At 47.9% G+C, this 23,558-nt stretch overlaps 2 protein-coding genes across 2 annotated transcripts; both read right to left on the reverse strand.

The window, feature by feature from the left end:
* Nucleotides 1–1,195: 1,195 nt before the first annotated feature.
* Nucleotides 1,196–7,419, reverse strand: LOC310684639 (uncharacterized protein). The gene is made up of 3 exons (XM_083456057.1): nucleotides 7,301–7,419; nucleotides 2,939–3,089; nucleotides 1,196–1,921 (listed from the first exon to the last, which is right to left on the reverse strand). The coding sequence occupies exons 1-3, from the start codon at nucleotides 7,341–7,343 to the stop codon at nucleotides 1,363–1,365; spliced, it is 753 nt and encodes a 250-aa protein (XP_083312183.1). The 5' UTR covers nucleotides 7,344–7,419; the 3' UTR covers nucleotides 1,196–1,362.
* Nucleotides 7,420–10,399: 2,980 nt separating this feature from the next.
* On the reverse strand, nucleotides 10,400–16,600 carry LOC310683426 (uncharacterized protein). The gene is made up of 3 exons (XM_083453325.1): nucleotides 16,451–16,600; nucleotides 13,870–14,017; nucleotides 10,400–11,297 (listed from the first exon to the last, which is right to left on the reverse strand). The coding sequence occupies exons 1-3, from the start codon at nucleotides 16,491–16,493 to the stop codon at nucleotides 10,730–10,732; spliced, it is 759 nt and encodes a 252-aa protein (XP_083309451.1). The 5' UTR covers nucleotides 16,494–16,600; the 3' UTR covers nucleotides 10,400–10,729.
* Nucleotides 16,601–23,558: the final 6,958 nt, after the last annotated feature.

Here is a 23,558-nt window from a genome sequence, read left to right on the forward strand (position 1 = left end):
GGACCTCCAGGCAACGTCCACAGACCCCTGCTTTATCCCTGCCTCGATATTGTTTAGAGGGTTTCTTTCTACCCTGCTTTTGGGGAAGTTTGGAGTGACTTTTATGAGTCAGGACCCTGTAATGAAGAAAGTACTGTCAGTATTGTTGTACTACATGGCAAGGGGTATCTATTCACCTTTTTGCATGCCATGCACAATTGTATAAACCTCTGTCATCTCATCTCTTTCTTGCCTTTCCTCTCAACTAAGTAGTCCCAAATGGAACACGGGTGGCGCTGTGGGTTAAACCACTGTGCCGCTTGGGCTTGCAGATCCAAAGGTCGGCGGTTCGAATCCCCACGACAGGGTGAGCTCCCGTTTCTGGGTCCCTGCTCCTGCCAACCTAGCAGTTCAAAAGCATGCTGAAAAGTGCAAGTAGATCAATAGGTACCACTCCGGCGGGAAGGTAAGCAGGGTTTCCATGCATTGCTCTGGTTCGCCAGAAGTGGCTTAGTCATGCTGGCCACACAACCCGGAAGCTGTACGCCGGCTCCCTCGGCCAATAAAGCAAGATGAGTGCCGCAACCCCAGAGTCGCTCACGACTGGACCTAATGGTCAGGGGTCCCTTTACCTACTGTGTGTGTGTGTGTGTGTGTGTGTGTGTGTGTGTGTGTGTGTAAACCTGCACTGCCTCAAGAGAATGGAGGGGAAGAGGAAAGGTGGACTCTTCCCCCCTCCCTTGCCTGAGTCCCAAGGTCTCTCCAAAGGTGCTATTTCCAGGGAGCCCTCTATTCACTTGGGCCGATGAAGGCTTCCTCTGAAACTCAAGGAGCAGCTTCAAGGTAGGGAAAGTGAAAGGGACTCCTCCTCATTTCCACCCTGCGGGCCAAGGAAGTTGAGCTCCCCCTACGCAACTGTTATGTTAGAAGACACCTGAAGGCAGCCCTGTTTAGGGAAGCTTTTAATGTTTGATTCATTACTGTAGTTTAATATTTTGTTGGAAGCTGCCCAGAGTGGTTGGGGTAGCCCAGCCAGATGGGCGGGGTATAAATAATAAATTATTATTATAATATATTATGTGCACAACATAACCCACGTGTTGGCTTACAGGTGTATTGAGAGCGCTTCGCTTTTGCTTGTGTGAAGAAGATTTATTTCCAACAGCCAACAGAAGGAGGAGGGTTAAAGAGAAACAGGCCACGCATCGAACAGAGGTTGTTAGGAACGTCTCCTTTATTATCCCGTCTGGAGAAGACTTGCACACCGGCCCTACCTCCCAGCCAAGGTCATGAAGACACAAAAACCAATGTAAGCTTTCCCCTTCTGATCTCTCTTTAGATGCTGGGGGAGATTCCTTCCTCGTATACATGTGAGAGAAATAATCATGGATCTGGGGGAAACACTGAGGCTCTAGCCCACTCCCTAAAGTCCTTTTTGTACTTTTGGCGCAACTGCACAATGGGACCAATGTACGGCTTCAGTAAGTGCTTGTGGATTGTCTCCGCTCCTTTTCTGAGCAGCTGCTGGATGTGGTCAAGATAAGGCGTAAGGGCTGCCTTCCATTCTCGCAAATCCTTAATGTGCGGCTCCAACTGGGTTCTCAGAGCTTCCACTTGCTGCGGCAGCTTCTCATCTATCTCACGGTTGATCTCCTGAGCTCTGGCGACGACGGCACTGCGCGCGGTTGCTGCGTACGGACCCACCCTCTCCAGGACGGGGTCCACGTAACCCGCCAGGGCAGATTGCAATGCTTTGCCAAGCTCTTCTAAGGTATGCCTTCTATGTCTCTGCAGGTCATACAGGGCAGTGATAGCCTTTTCCGCAACCTGGTATGGCACCCCCAAAACCAGATCAAAAGCTTCCATGACCTCATCAGGTAACTCTTTCTGCAGGCTATCCAAGCGGCTGCTAATAGCCACATAGACCTGCTCAAGAAATTTCCTGTAGGGGGGAAAAAGAACAGAGAATTGGAAAGCTTTAAGAAGGGAAAAGGAGGGTTTGGGATCGTCCAAATACCTGCTTGTCCCACTGCTGTTTACCCCTGAACTGGTACAAGTGTCAATAGTTTTTCTGTGGATTGATGTTTGTTCTGATTGAGCGGTAAGCTAAATCTGCGCACACGTGGGTTGCGATTCGGCGCTTCTGCGCAGGCCACTGAAACCCGGAAGTAACCCGTTCCGGTACTTCTGGGTTTCGGCGGTCCATAACCCAAAAAAACGCAACCTGAAGCGTCTGTAACCCGAGGTATGACTGTATATTCAACACAAAAAACTGTGACAATTTGTTGTTGACAATTTGGACAATTTGTTGTGGACATATGAGGGGCTCCATTACCTTCAGTAGCTATGGGCCTCATCAAACCTAAATCTGGCCCTGGGTGGGACAAACGAAAACCTGCTTGGACCTGCAGAGTCACAGTAGGCAGGCTTCTTTACTGAGTGGGGAGCCCCTGGATTTAAGGGGAAGCCTTCCTTTCTTGTCAGGATGGCTTTGCCTGCACCCGTTTCTCCTTACTTTAAGTGGGGAGAGAGCCTTCACTTGATTTGCCCATCTGCCGAAGGGGAGGCACCATCCTGAGTAGAAGTGGCTTGAGCTGTCGCTATCCAAGATTTCTGTTCAAACACCCAGGATTTTAAGACTCTGTTCTGAGGAGGATTCCCTCTCTGCTGCCTGAGGGGCTTCATGTAGCAGTGTGTGTCACCTGTTATGCCCTCAGCCCTGCCACACATGCTGCCCAGAGTGGGAGGGGAAGGTACAGGGACCCAGGGGCCAAGCCATGGGGTGAAGTGGTGGCAGTGGGGCTGGCTCAGAATCCAGTAGTTCAGCTCCCATACCTTCCCCAACCCCAGAATGTTATGCCGGCATCACTTCCATCCATCTATTCTCTAGAAATAACATCTCCTCTTTTCTACATGGGAAGAGAGCAGCGCAGAGCGGAAACGAGCCTAATTTGCTTACGAAATCTCCCGGCCCTCCTCTGTTCTGTCAACGAAGGCGACTTTCCCAAATACTGTGTCGGTGAAGCTCCTGGCATCTTCTCTCCCCTGTTGGATTAGCTTCTCCAGCTTGGACTCCGGCTGCTCATCTCGGAGGACAGAAGCCCAAGTCCCTAGAAGTATCCAAAAATAATAATTCTGCATTGCACCGTCCACTGTAGGAAGCGCCAAGCTTGTTTGGTACACCAAGCTGCAACTCAAAGCTTCAAATATAGAATCCTTTCTTTAATGTTTGAGGGTCTAAATTAGAAGGTCTTTGTTAGGGCTGGTGCCTCAACCCCCTCAAGAAAGGTAGAAACAAAATAGTTTATGTCAGTGTTTCCCAACCCTTTTCTGGCCATGGCCTTTTCTGACCTTCTTTTCTTCCTGTGGCACCGCCCCCCCCAAAGGATGTAGCCCAGGGGAGCAGCTGCCCCCCCAATAAGTAAAAATCAATGCAAATCTGATCCCCCCCCCAAAAAAAATCCTGGCTATGCCCATGCCCCCTCTTGTCTACTGGTGAAAAAGTAGCTATTTAAATGTTTTGTTTTTCAATGCAACATGTTTCATTTATAATTTTAATAATTTTAATAATTTTTAGAAAATTACATAAAATGATAGGAAGATAATAAAATATTGTTGAAGCAGAAAAACATAGAATCATGGGGCTGGAAGGGACCCCAAGGGTATTCTGTAGTTTCTGTAGGGGAAACTACCAGATATTGGGCAAAAGGTGCACAGGGAGTTCTGTATATATGGGAGAATTTTAAAAAGCAAGTGGTCCTCACTGACCTGCTGGAAAAAGATCTTGTTATCCGGAGTAGCCCTGGCTGCCTAGATAAAACACTATAGCCCCACACACCTTTACCTGGGAGTACGGCCCACTGAACTCAGAGCAGCTTTCTTCCAAGTAGAGACTTAGTTATTTTCTAGATGCAAGCCAGCAGACTTAGTTATGTACTAGATGCAAGTCAGCACCTTGCGGAGTCAGGCCCAGGCTGCCACCGGGCCTAGCACTGGCAGCAGCATCCAGCACGCCCAGCCTTACCTGTTGCCACCCCACCACCGCACTTACCTGACCCGGGGGGGGGGGGTTCTGGATGCTGGGCTCTACTGGTCCCCCCTGAAGCAAACCAGGACTGCTCCAAGAAAACACACGTGGCAAAAAGGAGCGCTAGGCCCTGGTGGGTCCCCCTTACCCGCTTGTGGTTGGCGATGCAGATAAACATCCAATCAGGGATTTTTAAAAGAAAATTGTTTCCCTTCACTTCTCACTTCCCCCTAGCCTTATTTACACCAATTTCACCTGTGGCCACCCCCCGGAACATAGCTGTCAACTTTCCCTTTTCTTACGAGGAATCCTATTTGGAATAAGGGAATTTCCCTTAAAAAATGGGAAACGCTGACAGCTACAGGGGTGCCTCGCAAGACGAAATTAATCCATTCCGCGAGTCTCTTCGTCTTGCGGTTTTTTCGTCTTGCGAAGCAGCCCCATTAGCGGCTTAGCGGCTATTAACGGCTTAGCGGCTTTAAGAAAAAGGAAACAAACTCGCAAGAACTCGCAAGACGTTTCGTCTTGCGAAGTAAGCCCATAGGGAAATTCGTCTTGCGGAACGACTCAAAAAACGGAAAACTCTTTCGTCTAGCGAGTTTTTCGTCTTGCGAGGCATTCGTCTTGCGGTGCACCACTGTATTCCTAGGAATATCCTGGGGGCCCCACGGGCCATATGGTCCCTGCTTGGGAAACACTGGTTTATGTTATTTCTCAGTCAGGTCCCTTATTTTATGTGGGAAATGGTGTAATTACAGATGCTGTCTGTGCGGGAGGTGAGGCTGAAATACAGTCTAGTATTGTTACCAGGGAAAAGAGCAGACACTCCAGGCACAGGTGGTTTCAGGTGTGGCACAAAACACCTGGGGCTTGTGCCTCTGGGCCACTCGCTAACAACACTCCCTGTGGAATAATCACTTTCTAGATCTATGGAGTGGCTTCCCACCCAGGGCCAGATTTAGGTTTGGTGAGGCCCTCATCTACTGAAGGCAATGGGGCCCTTTATATGTCCAGCTGTCCTTTGTCAACAACAAATTGTCACATTTTTTTGTGTTGAATATATGCTATATGGTAATTTATAGACCTAATAGGTCCATACATAACACAAAACAATGTTGCTGTATGTAGGTTTTATTTTATTTCTTTTTTTATCTTATATTTTGGAAATATACATCCATTTTTTCCCCTTTAAATTTTTTTGGGCCCCCCCCCCCCAAGAGAATGGGGCCCTAAGCTATAGCTTGTTTAGTTTATACGTAAATCCGGCACTGTTCCCAACACTGGATTATAACTCTCTCTCTAAAATGGGGACATGAGGTTTCCAAAACACAAGGTCTGTGGTCCCAGCTGCGTGTCAGAGAACCTAAATAGGATCCCAGCCAGTTCTTACATAGTTTTGTTCTTCTGGAAATAGTACAGACTGAAGGGGTATTTACAGTTTCCCTATAGATCACCCTCCCCAGTTTGTCCTGCTAGCACATCCTCAGGAAATACCGTCTTTTTCGCTCTATAAGATGCACCAGACCACAAGACGCACCTAGTTTTTGGAGGAGGAAAACAAGAAACAAGAAATATTCTGAAGCTCAGAAGCCAGAACAGTTAAGAGGGATCGCTGCGCAGTGAAAGCAGCAATCCCTCTTGCTGTTTTGGCTTCTGGGATAGCTGCGCAGCCTATATTCGCTCCATAAGACGCACACACATTTCCACTAAGTTTTTAGGAGGGAAAAAGTGAGTCTTATAGAGCAAAAAAGTACGGTAGATCCCACAAAGCACCCGCCCCCCCACAACTTGGTCTGCCAGCAAACGAAAGAGATCAGCCTTATCCAGTCGTTGGCTATTGACCCTCCAACAGTGATCTGCAGAACGGACTTTGCTCCCACAAAGCCACGTCTAGGACATTTGAAATGTGAGACACCAAGAAGGTGGACAGGACAGGATTTTATCATATGAACTGAAGGCCCTTCCTATATTGGGGCACAACTGAGGGGCAGTAGCAGCAGGCCCAATGCCAACCAACATGTATGCGCCCTTTCAGCCTTATCTTCTGGCAGTGGTTGTTTGCAGTAAGAGCTTCCTTGTCATGACACTCTGCATGCAAGTTTCCCCAAAGTGATTCCTCTAAGTGGCAGCACCCTAGGAAATCTTTGGAGCTCTTCCTACACTGTGAGTAAGAGCTGTTCGACAGTGGAATTTGCTGCCAAGGAGTGTGGTGGAGTCTCCTTCTTTGGAGGTCTTTAAGCAGAGGCTTGACAACCATATGTCAGGAGTGCTCTGATGGTGTTTCCTGCTTGGCAGGGGGTTGGACTCGATGGCCCTTGTGGTCTCTTCCAACTCTATGATTCTATGAGTACAGTAGGGTGAGCGTGTGTCCTACTTCACAGAGAATACCTGAATGGCTGTGTGGTCCAGGTTCAGTTGAAAGAACCCTGAGAAGGGAGGGAGCTTCAGGGCTTTGCCCATCAATGCTTAGCAGCCGGACTGAAAAGACAACCGCACAGCTCACCAGACTGCAGACAGTTCCGGCAGCTTCTGTTGTCATCTTTGTCAAAGGGAACCCTTAGGCAGGGGCAGGTTAGCAGAGGGAGGGGAAGTTACTTTAAGCCTTGGCTGATCAGTGACCCATTTTGCCCAGTCCGTTCTTTGTCTCCCAGCCTCTGAACGTGGAGCTTCAGTTTAGCAATAATAATAATAATAATAATAATAATAATAATATTTATACCCTGCCCATCTGGCTGAGTTTCCCCAGCCACTCTGGGCGACTTCCAATCGAGTGTTAAAAACAATACAGCATTAAATATTAAAAACTTCCCTAAACAGGGCTGCCTTCAGATGTCTTTTAAAGATAAGATAGTTCACATCTGAAGAGAGGGCATTCAGTTTAACAACAACAACAACAACAACAATAATAATAATAGTAATAATAAGAATAAGAATAATATTTATACCCCGCCCATCTGACTGAGTTTCCCCAGCCACTCTGGGCGGCTTCCAATCAAGTGTTAAAAACAATGCAGCATTAAATATTAAAAACTTCCCTAAGCAAGGCTGCCTTCAGATGTCTTTTAAAGATAAGATAGTTCACATCTGAAGGGAGGGCATTCCACAGGGCGGGCGCCACTACTGAGAAGGCCCTCTGCCTGGTTCCCTGTAACTTCACTTCTCGCAATGAGGGAACCGCCAGAAGGCCCTTGGCGTTGGATCTCAGTGTCCAACAGATATCTATCTTGCTAAATTTACACCCCAAAAGGTGGAACGCAAGGCAGCTTGCTAGCCTGATGTTGACCTTCCACTCACCTGTCAGGATGGCCAAGGCCAGTGTGAGGATGAAGAACTTCATGATGCTTTGGCGGAGGAACCTGCTGGGATGAAGGTAGGGGCTGCCTCTGAGTCCCGGGAGCCACGAGGGAGGCTACTTATTCCTCCCAACCTCCTCCTCCTCCTCCCTCACCTCCTGGGTCACTCATTAACATTGTGGGGCTATTGGAGGGCAGGTGCCTTTGAGGGGGAACCTTCACTTGTTATCTCCCATGGTCATTGCTACAGAGAGGACTAACCTTAAAAAAAATCTGATTTAACCAAAGAAGGCAACACCGGATATCCAAAGACACGACAGCGCGTCTGCACATGCGCAGGTCGCGTTTGGCCGCTTCCGCGCATGTGCGTGACGTCATTTTGAGCGTCTGCGTGAGCAGCGAAACCTGGAAGTAATGCGCTCCGTTACTTCCGGGTCATTGCGGAGCGCAACCCGAAAGCGCTCAACCTGAAGCACATTCAACCCGAGGTATGACTGTATTTTTATTATACTTTCTCACAATTATATTTCCCCCACTTTCCCGCCAAGGATCTCAAGGTGGCACTCTTTGGTCTCCCAAAACCCTGTGAGGTAGGTCCGTCAATGACAAAGGGACAACGGCAGGCCCAAAACCACACCTGAGCTTCATGGCTTAAGTTATTTTATCTCTGATCTCCCCAGTCCACTTAATAGCCACCTTATTCCACATTCTAGAAGTGGTGTTTTGAGTCTGCATTGTGAGGAACCTGCCAGAGCCTGTACTCCCACAGGGTTCCCACTGCCAACTTCTTCAGCTCCTTGGTTTTGTTGCTCCTCTGCCTTGCTGCCTCTTGTGGAGAGCCAGTGTAGGGTAGTGGTTAAGAGCGATAGACTCGTAATCTGGTGAACCGGGTTCGTGTCTCCGCTCCTCCACATGCAGCTGCTGGGTGACCTTGGGCCAGTCACACTTCTCTGAAGTCTCTCAGCCCCACTCACCTCGCAGAGTGTTTGTTGTGGGGGAGGAAGGGAAAGGAGAATGTTAGCCGCTTTGAGACTCCTTAAAGGGAGTGAAAGGCGGGATATCAAATCCAAACTCTTCTTCTTCTTCTTGTCTGCAGGCAGGTGAGGAAAGAGGAAAGAGAAGGAGCAAGAGTTTCACTCCCTTGCCTTCTCCCTCAGGCTTGCTGGACAACTTGGGCCCAAAGAGGGTCGTCATTTCCCCAGCATCCTGTTTCCAACAGTGATCAGCCTGATTGCCTCTGAAAAGCCCATATGTAGAGCAACAGGAACTCCCCCCTCCCCCCAAAACCCCACATTTATTGCTTGCTTTCCTGGAAGTGTCCCTGCTGCTGAATATGCGAGTCCAATTTCACCTTTTTTATTTGTAATTATTTTCAATCCCAGTGTGAGGAACAAAGTAATAATGATAAAGAAAGGGTGGAAAAAACAATTGCGAAACCTTGGAAACTTGTCCAATAAACAACAATTCAGTAATGTTGTCTGTCATAAGGCAAACCGGCAGAAACACAAAGAGGACAAACATCTTAAATTTCCAATTTAACCAAGTGCCTAGCTGAAGGAAAATACAGGGCATTCAAACGGATTAACGAACCCACAGTCTCAAAATGTTTAAAATGTGTAGCCAACAAAGGGGAAGGCGAGGCAGCTTCTAGCCTGATGGTCATTGTCAGGATGACCAAGGCCATTGTGAGAACAAGGAATTTCACAGTGGTTCAGTGGAGGGTCCTGAGATTCAGCTGGGATGAAGGCAGGGCCCATCTCTGAGCTGGGGGAGGACGGATTCTTTCCATCCATGTCCTCCCTGGTTTTGCTACTGTTACCGGAAAAATCCAAGGGCTCCCTTGGACAAAAAGTAAAGACACCAACCAGAGTAAATTGGAGCAAATCAGCAGCCTGTAGGCTTGGCCTTTATTGAACTGTTGCAGCAGGGTGTTCCCCTCACTCGCAGGAGAGAAGAAAAGACACAGAAAAATGGTGTGCAAGACCTTATAAAAACTTTTGAAATTCCCATCCTCTAGGTCAAGCCCACCCCCAGAAACATCATGCATACATTACGGAAAGGAGGGGTTGAGGGAGGAGTTGTGGTGGTAACCTGAGTGTCCTGTCACCTGGCTGGTTCCCCTCTACCCCTCCCCATGAGTCATTCTCCGAAGACAAAAGGTAGTCGCTGTTTCCTGCCCCCTGAGGGGACATCCAATCACTGTTCTTTTGTTATAGTCCGTGTTGAATCCACTCGTGTATGCAGGGTTGATGGTCTTCTGTCTGAGACCATCAGGGTTGGCATAGCAACTGGGCAGGGCTCCTGTGGATGTGCTGCTATGCTCAAGGAATTATGGCTGCCCTGTATCAAACCTTCCCCATTTTGTAGTCCTTCCTTCATGGAGTAAAACAAAAGTGGAACAGTGCAAATCTGATGTATGGTTGATTTTCTATGAATTTATAACAGAAGTGTAGCGTATGTAGTGTGTGAGTGTGAGTGTGTGTGAAGTCTGTACAAACTGAATGATGGGGGGGGGGGGTTCCTGCTACACCAGCAAAGGGGAAGGCGAGGCAGCTTCTAGCCTGATGGTCATTGTCACGATGACCAAGGCCAGTGTGAGAACAAAGAATTTCACAGTGGTTCAGTGGAGGGTCCCGAGAATCAGCTGGGATGAAGGCAGGGCCCATCTCTGAGCTGGGGGAGGACGGATTCTTTCCATCCATGTCCTCCCCTGTTTTGCTACCCTGTGGAAGAAAGTGAATTTGACACTCCCCCCTCCCTCAACTTGCATAATCCCATTGCAACATTCCCTAATGCCAGGAGGGGCAATTGTGGGGTTTTCTTCCCTTCAAAGGAAGGAAATGAATGGACCTGTTTTTGTTCCCTTCATCTCTATGGAGAAAAGTGCCTTCTGTTAATCATGAACAAAATGCAGCTTTTAGGACCCACCAGAACTTATCAAAGCCTCAAACCACTGCCAATACCAGGGTTACCTGAACCAAGCCTAAAGACACCTATATATGCCCACACAAAATATTTTGCATTCCCCAAAAACAATGATCTCTAGTAATGTTAATAGAAGCATTAGCATAGGTGGACAACACTGAGGCAGAGGAGGCAATTAAAAGGTTAACTCGAGTTTATTTTAAGGGACTCAAAGTTTACAGAGTACTAAGAGTGAACAAGAAGGACTATGGGCGAAAGAATAAAACAGAAATGTCATTTACTTCGACTTAGGTGTGATGGCACGGACACCATCTTGTAACCAGTCAGCAGACGTTACCACTAAGTAATGAGAAATTGGAACCACGTATCCGGAACAATGTGTAGACATCAACAGGGACATCTGGTTTATGATATGAGCTACAGAAGAGGCCACCACATCTTCTGTCTGTCTTGGAGTTGGCCAAGGTTCCATCCTCCATGGTGTGCAAAACAATCACCACCATCATCACTGACTTGGGGGAAAGGTTGGGGCTTCAACCCACTTCTTAAACTTCTCAGCGCGTTCTTGGAGTGCCTTGAAAATACGGCTAAAATAAGGCTGCAGAATCTGGTTGACTCTCTCCACTCCTTCCTCAAGCTTCTCCTGGACCTGGTCAACGTAGGGGTCTATGGATGACCGGAATTCTTGAAGTTCCTGCTGGAGAACTTCGGCGTAAGGTGCCAGCTGATCTTTCAGGTCTTCTAGCTGCTGCTTCAGCTTCTCATTCAGCTTGGGGTTCAGCTCTTCAGCCTTGGCCACGAGGGAACGCTGCAGGGACTTTGAGTACCGACCCACCTTCTCTAGGACCGAATCTGCGTAAGGTGCCACAATGGTGTACAGAGCCTCCGCCAGCTCGTCTGAGGCAGGCGCTACCTTTCTATGCAAGGCACGGATGGTGTTGAGACTTTTGTCCACCACGCCCAGCGACGCCCCGACCACCAGGTCGTACCCTTGAACCACCTCAGCAGGTAACTTCTCCTTCAGGTTGCGCAAGCGCTTGCTCATTTTTGCAAAGCTGTTATGGAGCTTGTCTCTGCAGGGGGTGGAAATAAAACAGAGTCACAAAAGGTAAGCAGAACTCCCTTCTTTGAGTGAGAAGCTCCTGGACTGGAGAGATGGGGTGAGGCCAGGTTCCCTTCCCCATCTCTGATGTTATGCCAACTGCAGGAGGGCATGTCATTGTGGGCCTCCGCTCCCTTCAAAGCATCACTTGCATGTTCCTCCTCCAATCTGCTGCCCACCAGGCTGACATAAGGGAAAAGGGACGGTGGATATGGGATTCCATGGAATGCAAATTGTACTATGTGATGGGAAAGTTTGTTTGCTGGCTAGTTTGGGTCACCAAGTGTTGTTGTTGTTTGCCAGCAAACAGTTGGCTGGCAACGGCATCTGATTGGCCAGAGTTCCAGGGGAGGGATATGATTGGTTTGGAAATGTTAGACAGGTTTCAGATTGGGAGAGAGGGTGAAGGGGTTCTGAGGGGAAAAGGAGATACACATAGGGAGAGGCAGAGCCTCACAACTCGGATAGGGAGACCAGGCTGAAGGTCTGGAGAAGGTGTCCAAACAGGAGTGTGCTGGGAGGGCTGAGTCTGAACCAGGAGAGACAGAACCTGTGGGAATTTAGGCTCCCTGGGTCACTGGCGAGGGGAGCGCACCGCCCCTGGCACCATTGGGGGGGGTACCATCATGGCCGCCCCTGGACACTTGCCACATCCCCTGACCGCACTGGGTGCCACGCCCCCAGGACACATGTCAAGCCCCTGTGGCCAGTGCGCCACGCCCCCGGGACGTATGCCATGCCCCCGCAGGTGGCATGCCACACCCCTGGGACACGCGCCAGCCACGCCCCCGCCTGCTCTCCGCCCCCAAAGCCAGAGCATGCAGCTTTGCCACTGCCCTGGGTGTCAGTCTAACAAGGAGGGGAGGATTCTTCTAGGTACTGAAGACTCCCAACCCAGTGACAAGGGGAGAGGGGATCCCCTGGGTCTGTAATACCATTTATAATACCCAGTGGCGTAGCGTGGGGGGTGCAGGGGGGGCGGGTGCAGGGGGCGCAACATCTGGGCGGGCGCGCTCGCGCTCGCAGCTCGCTGCCCCTACCTGGCTCACTCACTCTCTCTCACTGCAGTGCTGGCTGTGCGAATCCGATCCGAGCCGCCGGGTCGCCGCCCACTCTGGAGGGGAGGGTGCCAGGCGTGCGGTGCGGTGCGGAGAGAGAGCGAGGGACTATCTGGGGGAGGGACAGTGCAGCGGGAGGGGGGGGCGCAAATTACTTGCCTTGCCCCGGGTGCTGACAACCCACGCTACGCCACTGATAATACCTCAGGTGTGGGATTGTTAAGAGAGGGGGTAACTGAGGAAAAATGCCCCTTGCTCATGAAAGAAGCAGTATAGTGTTGAAAGTATTGTACAGTGGTACCTCAGGTTAAGAATTTAATTCGTTCTGGAGGTCCGTTCTTAACCTGAAATTGTTCTTAACCTGAGGTACCACTTTAGCTAATGGGGCTTCCCACTGCCACCGCGCGATTACTGTTCTCATCCTGAAGCAAAGTTCTTAACCCGAGGTACGATTTCTGGGTTAGCGGAGTCTGTAACCTGAGGTACCACTGTATTATCTAAGTGACAGACACTGATTTGAACATTTTACCATCTCTTCTGGTAACCTGAATATTTATCTACCTGAAGTGTGCCAACCGATGTTTAGTAACTGAAGTTTAAAAAGAGTTGTACCTATAACATTGTGTTTAAGCCTGAGACATCTTCTAGTTAAAGTAACTAAGTTGATTTCTACCTGAAAGAACAAGTTTTCTGACTCACTTTGTGTCATAAACTTCCTTAAAAAAGTTTAAGAATACTTTTCGTGTTTGTTTGATCAAGTCCTGCCTGAGACTCTAAATCTTTAAGTTTTCCCTCACACAATTCCCCCACTAGATAATCGGTGGTAAATTGTAAAAAATTGTGTAATTGGTGTACCGTGAGGTAGTCACACTAAATTTAATTGAGGGCGGGCCCAATGGCGCCAGGGTGAGAAAGTGCTGTTGCGCCGTTGCAACTGCAACAAAACACATTCTGAGAAATAAAAGAAGCAATACAATACAGTGGTGCCTCGCAAGACAAAAATAATCCATTCTGTGAGTCTCTTCGTCTAGCGGTTTTTTCGTCTTGCGAAGCAAGCCCATTAGTGGATTAGCGGATTAGCGGTTTAGCGGCTATTAGCGGCTATTAAAGGCTTAAGGGATTAGCAGATTAGCTGCTAACAGGCTATTAGCAGCTTAGTGCCTTAGAAAAAGGGGGTGGGGAGCGGAAAAAACCCCCCAGGAATCACAAGACATTTTCGTCTTGCAAAGCAAGCCCATAGCAAATTCGTCCTGCGAAGCACCTCCAAAACGGAAAACCCTTTCGTCTAGCAGGTTTTCCTTCTTGCGAGGCATTCGTCTTGCGGGGCACCACTGTACAATTAAAACCATACAGCACCCAGCACAAATGCTACACCAGGCAGAAAAAAAAACCATTAGTGGTCTATAAAGGCCATCAAGTGGTTGGTGGGGGACGGGATAAGTTTGGGAACCACTTGGTGTGAAAATATTGGCTCGAATCGCTTACATCACTGACTGTCCAAGCTCCGACCTTCTGATCACCTCTATTTTTTCATCCACTACCCTGGTGACGTTTCTCAGGTATTCCTGAAGCTCCAGGTTTAACCGGGCCAGGTGAGGATACGGCTCATCTCGGAGGACGTACGCCTGGGATCCTGGAAGACAAAAGCAAATCTGAACAGCTGTATCTGTAGCTGGAAGTGGAGCTCGGAGGGAACAGTGTTACAACCACATGCGAACCAAACCATTGTTTTGCAAAACAAATGTCTTAGGAGGCACAGTTTCAACCCCAAGGCCTGAGGCCGATGCAATTTTTTAAAAAAGTTTTTATTATTAAAATAATTCAGCATTAATACACACATATTGCGAATATACAAGCATACAAACATCCTTAAAAATGTTCAAACATACCTACACTCAATCCCACAGATAATTCCTTTCCCCATCACCACCCACCACCCTTCACCCCACCATTGTGTTAGACTTCCAATCTACTCGATTGCAATTTCTTTCCACTTATGTTACTTTCTTTCACACACCTTTAACCTAATTTCATGCTCCTTTTTCTATTACACATTGTTATCCATCTTATTTAGTATTTCAGTACAGTGGTACCTCGCAAGACGAATGCCTCGCAAGATGAAAAACTCGCAAGACGAAAGAGTTTTTCATTTTTTGAGTTGCTTCGCAAGACGAATTTCCCTATGGGCTTGCTTCGCAAGACGAAAATGTCTTGCACCTTTTTTAAAAAACCGTCAATGCATTCCTATGGGAAACCGTCAATGCACAGTGGTGCTTTGCAAGACGAAAAAATTCACAAGGCGAAAAAACTCGCAGAACGAATTAATTTCGTCTTGCGAGGCACCACTGTATTTAAAATGGAACTTGTTTATTCTAATTGGAGTTCTGATTTTTCGATGTGGTTTTGCAAGTATCCTTTAAACACATCCCAGTCCCTGTCGATCTTCTCTTTTGAGATCCTTCCCATTTGGTATTATACCGACAAAAACAGAGTGGCTTGCCAAATTATTGGAGTATTACAATATATCCAAAACAGTGGGAGAAATGGGGAGGCCGATGCAAATTGTAGTCCGAAACCTCTGAAGGGCAGCAGGTTGGGAAAGGCTGAACTTGAAAGCAGGATGGACTAGAGAGGCCTGGATTCAAATCCCTCACTTGGCTATGAAGCTCATTGACTGACCCTCACAATTTCTTGGCCTGTACTACCTTGCAAGGGTGTTGTGAGGATAAAAGGAAATCAACCTGAAGGAATTGCCTCGTGTATGGTGTCATGAGCTTCTTGGAGCCATGGATTTGAGAGGACAAATAAGTGGCCTTCTCACCCCTTTCCAAGCCTGATTCCATCTAATGGCGTATTGTGGGAAGGGATGACAGCAAAGTTCATAGCTGGATGGAATTATTGGGGCAGGAAGAGTTCAGCGCAATGCAAAAGCTTGCTACACTGGTGGTGTACGCTACCTTTGAAGCACATTTGAAGCACACCACACCCCCCGCACCGAAGGATTCTGGGCACTGTAGTTTACCCTTCACAGAGTTACAACTCCTAGCAACCGTTAACAAACTAGAAAACAAGAAAATATAACCTCTGGACTAGAGAACTCCACCCTCCAAAAAAAGCTTGGAAATTGCTGAGGATTGTGTCATACTACTTAATAATTTTTCTACCCGGTAGGAGCTGTATGGTTTTTAATTGTATTCTAATTGCTTCTTTTATTTCTTATGTTGTATTTTATTACATTAGGATTTGAAGTCTCTACATTAATACCTCTGCAAACGTCCGCCCCCCAACCGTCCACGGCAAACCCGGAAGTACTGGAACAGGTTACTTGCGGTTACTTGCCGTTTGCACATGCACAGAAGCGCTAAATCGCACTTTGCGCATGTGCAGAAGCGCAAACCTAGTGAGAACTGTGAGAACTGGCCTAGATGGGTCATTGGCCTGATCCTGCAGGCTTTTCTTATCTTCTTTTTTTATTTATTTCTTATTTATTTATTTATTTCTTATATTTATATCTCACCTTTCCTCCAAGGACATCCAGGTGGCATACCTGGTTCTCTTGCCCCCCATTTTATCCCCACAACAACCCTGTGAGGTGGGTTGCACTGAGAGACAGCGGCTGGTCACCCAAGAAATAAAAGACGCGAAACAAATTCAATTAAAAATCAATATGGCTATCTAAGGCGCGGACCACCTGAATGAAGCTCACAGACCACTGGTGGTCCGTAGACACCTGCTGTGGACCATTTTGGGTCATACCTGAATTGAGAGCCAGTCAGGAGGTGTTGGGCCAATCAGATTAAAAAACAAACAAATGATCGTAGAATCATTGCATTGGAAGGCACCCCGGGCGTCATCCAGTCCAATCCCCTGCGATGCAGGAATCCTGACCTGCGTTCGAATCCACCCAGCCATCCTTGGGTGGACTCGAACAACGAACCTTCTGGTAAACAATGTATCTTTTGACCATTGTGCCTCAGACCCCCAAGGATGGGGCAAACCGAAGAGGTCGCCCCCCCCGAAAAGAATTCAGGCATTCCCTCCAGGCTGAGGCAAATCCTTCACTTACCTACAAACGCTAGCAAGGCCAGCATGATGACAGGGAACTTCATGGTTGTTCAGTTGGAAGGTCCTCCTGAGAACCAGTGAAGTGGAAGCGAGGGTCTCTCTCTGAGCAGGGGGAGAGATATATATGATCCTTTCCTTCCGGGCCCACCCCTGCCTTCTGTCATTTATTAACGCAGGCCGCTGACCTGACGTCTTCCCCATCCCTGAGTTATTGCCAAAGTCTCCAAAAAGCATTGCAGCAACAACGGAAAAGGGGGTGCGCTGACTGGAATAGCCTCCGGCTTGATAAGCAAAGTGAGATGGCTGCAATGGACAGAAGATATCCCCCTCTATCAAGGAAGGCATTCCTCTCTCAACCTTGGTTTTATCTCCAGGAATTGATTGACTCAGAAACTTCCCTGATTTGTGTGAGATGGCCTCTGTGGGCCAGGCCCCTTGGCGGAAGAGGGAGTCAGAGACTGGAGGCATCTATGAACTCATCAGCAGTGATGATGATCTTACGTTTGGTTCCTCTTAACTCCGGAGATGAGTCTCCACTAACAAAAGGCATTGTCGGATATATCTGATGAAGCGGACTGTAGTCGTGAGCGTAGCCAGGATTTATGGAGGTGGGGGACAGGACACCCACCTGTCATCATCCTTTGTCTGGCTCTGTCTATCGCTCAGTCGGGTTGCCAGTTGTGTCATTAGAATGCTCCACAACATCACCCAAGTGACCTCAGAGAGCATTTCCGTTTCAAAGATTCTAATTATTTCTACTTTTAGTCTACGATACGATAATCTTTATTGTCATTGTCTTATACAGAACAACACAATTGAAAAAATCTGCATCAGACATTCAAAAACCAACAAGCCTGCTATCCCAGCTATCCCAGTCCCCTAAAAATTCTGATACCCCATAATTAAATACAATATACTCCCACAGAGACTACCTTGTTGTTGTTGGTGTTGTTGTTTAGTTGTTTAGTCATGTCCGACTCTTCGTGACCCCATGGACCAGAGCACACCAGGCACTCCTGTCTTCCACTGTCTCCCGCAGTTTGGTCAAACTCATGCTGGTAGGTTCGAGAACACTGTCCAACCATCTCGTCCTCTGCCATCCCCTTTTCCTTGTGCCCTCCATCTTTCCCAACATCAGGGTCTTTTCCAGGGAGTCTTCTCTTCTCAGGAGGTGGCCAAAGTATTAGAGTCTCAGCTTCAGGATCTGTCCTTCCAGTGAGCACTCAGGGCTGATTTCCTTCAGAATGGATAGGTTTGATCTTCTTGTAGTCCATGGGACTCTCAAGAGTCTCCTCCAGAGACTACCTTACACTGCATTTAAAACCAAAATCGCATTTGGATAGAAACTGTTTCTCAGGTGGCTAGTCTAGTCTTTATAACCCTGTACCTTCTTCCAGAAGGCAGAAGCTGAAAGAGATCATTTCTGGGGTGCACACTATCCTGCACTATCTCTGCAGCTTTCTTATGACACCTGGAAGCATAGATATGATCTACTTAATAAAAATACTTATTTACTTGATGGGGGGGCAGTTGCCCCTCCTGGCTATGTCCACGAAAGCTTATGACAAGGGTGGATATACAGGCACCCCCCACTTATGTGGAGGTTATGTTCCAGGGCCCCCACCCCGCACATATGTGAAATCACATAAAGTGGGGAACACTATCTCGTAAGCCTCCAAATGCCCATTTTCCCCTGATCTACACCTCTTTCTCCCACTGTCTCTCCACATAATTCTCTCTCAAAGAGAGTCGAAACTCTGAGGCCAGCGGGAGCCTGGAGGTCACGGGGAAAAGTAGTCGTGGCTGCACTATCCCGCATGTCAGCTGCTAGGCGGGGAGGCTGAGCAGCCTAAATAAAAACCCACTGTGCTTCCAGTCTACAGTAGTACCTCTGGTTGTGAACGGGATCTATTCTGGAGGCCTGTTCGCAACATGAGCAGAGCGCAACCCGCGTCTGTGCGTCTGTGTGTGTGTGTGTCGTGATTCGCCGCTTCTGCGCATGCGCGTGATGTCATTTTGAGCGCATGCGCAAGCGGCAAAACCCGGAAGTAACCCTTTCCGGTACTTCCAGGTTGCCGCGGGACGCAACCTGTAAACGCTCAACCTGAAGCAAACATAACATGAGGTATGACTGTATTTTGGACTTTCTCCAGCCTCACTGACGTCCAGAGAGGTGGGTCTCCTTGTGAGCAACAAGGACTCTCCAGCTATCTCCTGCCATTTCCTTTTTTAAAAAAATCAATTTTATTACTGTAGTTTATATTTTACATAAACAAATGAATTGACACCCCCCCCCCCATTGAGGACCTTAATGTAATGATTTTCCCCTCAGCATCTCTTTCACAACCCTATTTTTTATAAATCCTTTGTCAACCCATAGTTTCTCTCCTGCCATTTCCTGGTGGGATTCTATTTATTTAATTTCTATTTTCCAGCGCTGCGCATATATGTGACCATGCGCAAGTAGAATGTGCGTAAATGGGGGCGGGAATGCCTGGAATCTTTTACAGCCCGGGGGAGGGCACCATGTCTTCTTCCAGACCAGCTTCTGAGGGCCACATTCAGAGGCGGGCAGGGCCAGAGTTAAAACGGGGCAGAGCACTGAATGTAAATTTTACCTTCGTAAAGCGAGCTAGTTTCTGCACACACATCGCGCTTGCTCACATGTTCAGGGTTAGCAAGAGCCATTATCCGAATTCAAGGACGTGTTCCAGACAAGCAGAAACACTCAAGGAGAATGTGAAGCAAGCTTGATGAGAGGGGTGGCCTTGTGGGGGTGAGACTGGCGAGGACTGAGAAGAGTCCATTATCCATATGTTAGACCTGAAGGTGCCCCGGGATTGTTGGTAGTTTTCGCTACAATGAATGGGTACATCTACTCCCCTCTGAATAGTAAAGGTAAAGGGACCCCTGACCATTAGCTCCAGTTGTGACAGACTCTGGGGTTGCGACGCTCATCTCGCTTTACTGGCCGAGGGAGCCGGCGTACAGCTTCCGGGTCATGTGGCCAGCAGGACTAAGCTGCTTCTGGAGAACCAGAGCAGCACACGGAAACGCCGTTTACCTTCCCGCCAGAGTGGTACCTATTTATCTACTTGCACTTTGACGTGCTTTCGAACTGCTAGGTTGGCAGGAGCTGGGACAGAGCAACGGGAGCTCACCCTGTCGCAGGGATTCAAACCGCCGACCTTCTGATTGGCAAACCCTAGGCTCTGTGGTTTAACTCACAGTGCCACCCGCGTCCTCTGAATACTGTCCTGTTAAAAAAGTGGAAGAGCTTTAGTTCTCCATTCTGAAATGTAAAGGCCAAACCCACACATCCTAAGTGCTTCTGCGGGAAGCATTGTGAAACGCAGATGTTTCTCAAGGGTGCAGGAAAAACACCTTGGGAAACGAAGGCTTAAGAACAAGAAGTTACAGTGGTACCTTGGTTCACAAACTTAATCCGTTCCAGAAGTCCGTTCCAAAACCAAAGCGTTCCAAAACCAAGATGTGCTTTCCCATAGAAAGTAATGCAAAATGGATTAATCCGTTCCAGACTTTTGAAAACAACCCCTTAAGCAGCAATTTAACATGAATTTTACTATCTAACAAGGCCATTGATCCATAAAATGAAAGCAATATTCAATGTACTGCAGTCACACAATCCGTCCATCAGTAGCTGAACTGGGTTCCACACGGTCACAAAAACAAAACAAAAAAGAGCTGCAAAAAGAAGAATGCAAAATAAATTGCAAAAACAGACAGACCACAGTGTAGCACTCAAATCGTCAGCGTAACACTCAAAACGGAGCACGTTTGGCTTCTGAAAAAAGTGCGCACACTGGAACACTTACTTCTGGGTTTGCAGTGTTTGGGTTCCAAGCTGTTTGAGTACCAAGGCGTTTGAGAACCAAGGTACCACTGCAATTACCGTTTTAAAATGAAATGTAAAATGAGCAATCCACCGCTAGAGGGCGTTGAAGACTGGATTGGGTGGTGTGGTGCAGTTTTCCTACATTTATCTAGCCTGCAGAACGACTGCTGCATCAAATTCCGTGGATCCCATTGGCTCAAGGATCAAAATGGGACAGCGCAATCTAAGGACAAGGCACCCCACGAACAGGTGATTCAGAGAGGATGAGTCCGTCACTCAGAGCCGGGCTCTTTTCTTGAAACCACCCCAGTGTGTGCTTTGCAGTTAAAGCAAGGAGGCTGTTTTTCTGGATTTCTTGACATGATCCATGAATCATAACCAAAAAGCTCAAGGTGGTGTCTGTTATCCTTCCTTACCTTATAGCATGCAACAGCCCTGTGAGGTAGGCCCAGGGTCACACACGGACCATACTTTTTTAATAAATATTTTTTTATTAAGCAAATTCCACATAACAAATTATCAGACCATATAATCACATCCATTACCCCCCCCCACCAGCTCCTCTCTCTGATTTCTCTGCACATATTATTCTCTGGATGTTATAAAATTATACATATCCTTAAGTTATCTATCATATCTATCTATCTATCATCTATCTATCTATCTATCATCTATCTATCTATCTATCTATCTATCTATCTATCTATCTATCTATCATCTATCTATCTATCTATCATCTATCATCTATCTATCTATCATCTATCATCTATCTATCTATCTATCTATCTATCTATCTATCTATCTATCTATCATCTATCTATCATCTATCTATCTATCATCTATCTATCTATCTATCTATCTATCTATCTATCTATCTATCTATCTATAATCTATCATCTATCTATCTATCTATCTATCTATCTATCTATCTATCTATCATCTATCTATCATCTATCTATCTATCATGTTAAAAGGGACCCCTGACCATTAGGTCCAGTCGTGGACGACTCTGGGGTTGCGGCGCTCATCTCGCTTTATTGGCCGAGGGAGCCGGCGTACAGCTTCCGGGTCATGTGGCCAGCAGGACTAAGCCGCTTCTGGCGAACCAGAGCAGCGCACGGAAACGCCGTTTACCTTCCTGCCGGAGCGGTACCTATTTATCTACTTGTACTTTGACGTGCTTTCGAACTGCTAGGTTGGCAGGAGCAGCGACTGAGCCACGGGAGCTCACCCCGTCACGGGAATTCAAACTGCCAACCTTCTGATTGGCAAGCCCTAGGCTCTGTGGTTTACCCCACAGCGCCACCCGCGTCCCATCTATCATGTTATCAACCAATAAATTTGTGTATGTTTATTCAAAACCTGCCAAGGAGCCCAATTCATTTTGTTGTCTTTTTAAGTAATTTGTAAAAAGTTCCCATTCTTTCTTGAAGTCACAGTTGTCCTTGTCCCGCAGTCCACACGCACCATACATTTAAAGTGCTACAATACGACTTTAAACCAGTGGTTTTCAACAATGTGCCGTGGCACCCTGGGGCGCTTTGCATGGTGGTCTGGGATGCTGTGGGCAACCCTGGCCTTTGTCTGTCTTGTGTCTTCACCTCCCCAAGGCTTGCACAGCTGTTTGTTGCAGCAGCTCTGGCTACAAGCTCCTCAGGTGAATGGTGGCTCTGGGTCTGGCCAGGGGGTGCTTCCCAGGCCCCTGTGGGGCAGTGTGAGGAGGCACCCCCTCTTTGGGGCAGGGGGGCAGCTCAGAGACAACGGGCGGCAGCTGCGGCTGCCTGGAGGACTCCCAAGGAGAGGGGAGAAGAGAGGAGGCTGAGGGAACACTCCACAAGGGAGGGTGTTCGAAAAGGGGCGAGGGGCTGCCAGCTCTGCAGGCAAGAGGTGACATAATTAGGCTCCTGAGCCCCACAGGGGTTCCCACAGAAAAAAATTAGTTGGTCAAGGGAGCCGTGGACTCAACAAGGTTGCAAACCTCTGCTTTAAACAGTCATGGCTTCCCCCAAAGAATTCTAGAAGCTGTAGTTTGTTAGGGATGCTGAAAATCGTAACGAAATGCTGATTCCCTGAGCTACAATTTCTAGAGTGGATGGTGTTAAGTTGTGGGTGAACATATCAGACGACACAGCGATTCTTCAAACAGCTCTTGTTTATTCACAGGCCAGAACAGAACTGAACTGAAGGGTTCAGCCAGCCTGCTTATATAGAGCTCCACTACAATGCAACAGTAACAACTTTCTGTAACTATCCAATCACTGAACGTCACTTTCAATTCCTTATTTGCATATGTGGACCTGAGTGAAAACTCCTTTATCTCTAGAGTCCCTTATCTCCCTCCCGATCTCTTGCCGATCAGTATCTACAGTATTCCCCTACTGGCCCAGATAGAAAATCAATCCTTCTTCCCAGGGAACTCCAGGAGGGGGAATAGAAGACCCCCTATTCCTTCCCCCCAGAGCTACAATGTCTAGAATTATCTGTGAAGGGGCTCTGACTGCTAAACCACTCTGGGAACTGTAGCTCTGGGAGGGGAATAGGGGGTCTCCTAAGCAGGGGCATACCTTGAGGTTGGTGAAGGTGGCCCCCACAAAGGGCTTGGAGGGGAGGTGCAATAATTTTGCTGCTGCTGGGTGTCCCTGGGCCAGCTCCTGGGTGGAAGGGGTCTCCAGGGACAGTGGAGGGTGTGTATTACCTATAGATTTTGCACGCACACATGTTAGCCCCTGCCCACTGGAGGACAGTGATTTATTTGGGTGGGGGGCTGCTGGTACAGCACCTTGCCAAGGACACAAGGGGCCCTCTAGGACGGTACACCTCTGCTCCTAACAACTCTCAGCACCTTTAGTCAACTACAGCTCCTAGAATTCTTAGGAGGAAGCCATGACTGTTTAAAGTGCCGTAGTGCTTTCAGTGTATGGTGTGATTGTGGCCCAAGCAAAGGTAATAAATGTACACAAGCAGCAGATTGTGAGGGTATGCTCAGAGGGCCCGATCCACATGTGATGCACCAAGCCAGGAAAATCCTGCTGGCATCCCTTGTTGTTGTTGTTCAGTCGTGTCCAACTCTTCGTGACCCCCTGGACCAGAGCACGCCAGGCACTCCTGTCTTCCACTGCCTCCCGCAGTTTGGTCAAACTCATGCTGGTAGCTTCGAGAACACTGTCCAACCATCTCGTCCTCTGTCATCCCCTTCTCCTGGTGCCCTCCATCTTTCCCAACATCAGGGTCTTTTCCAGGGAGTCTTCTCTTC

This window comes from Podarcis tiliguerta (assembly GCF_965153285.1).
Source record: "Podarcis tiliguerta genome assembly, chromosome: 8".
Taxonomy (NCBI): domain Eukaryota; kingdom Metazoa; phylum Chordata; class Lepidosauria; order Squamata; family Lacertidae; genus Podarcis; species Podarcis tiliguerta.

What these genes read in the sequence shown, in the direction of transcription:
- LOC310684639 (XM_083456057.1), bottom strand. Translation starts at nt 7,343, where the DNA reads ATGAAGTTCTTCATCCTCACACTGGCCTTGGCCATCCTGACAG. An exon ending in GGCCTTGGCCATCCTGACAG is followed by an intron (nt 3,090 to 7,300) that starts GTGAGTGGAAGG and finishes GGATACTTCTAG; the next exon opens with GGACTTGGGCTTCTGTCCTC. An exon ending in GAGGAGGGCCGGGAGATTTC is followed by an intron (nt 1,922 to 2,938) that starts GTAAGCAAATTA and finishes TCCCCCCTACAG; the next exon opens with GAAATTTCTTGAGCAGGTCT.
- LOC310683426 (XM_083453325.1), bottom strand. Translation starts at nt 16,493, where the DNA reads ATGAAGTTCCCTGTCATCATGCTGGCCTTGCTAGCGTTTGTAG. An exon ending in GGCCTTGCTAGCGTTTGTAG is followed by an intron (nt 14,018 to 16,450) that starts GTAAGTGAAGGA and finishes TTTGTCTTCCAG; the next exon opens with GATCCCAGGCGTACGTCCTC. An exon ending in GAGCTTGGACAGTCAGTGAT is followed by an intron (nt 11,298 to 13,869) that starts GTAAGCGATTCG and finishes CACCCCCTGCAG; the next exon opens with AGACAAGCTCCATAACAGCT.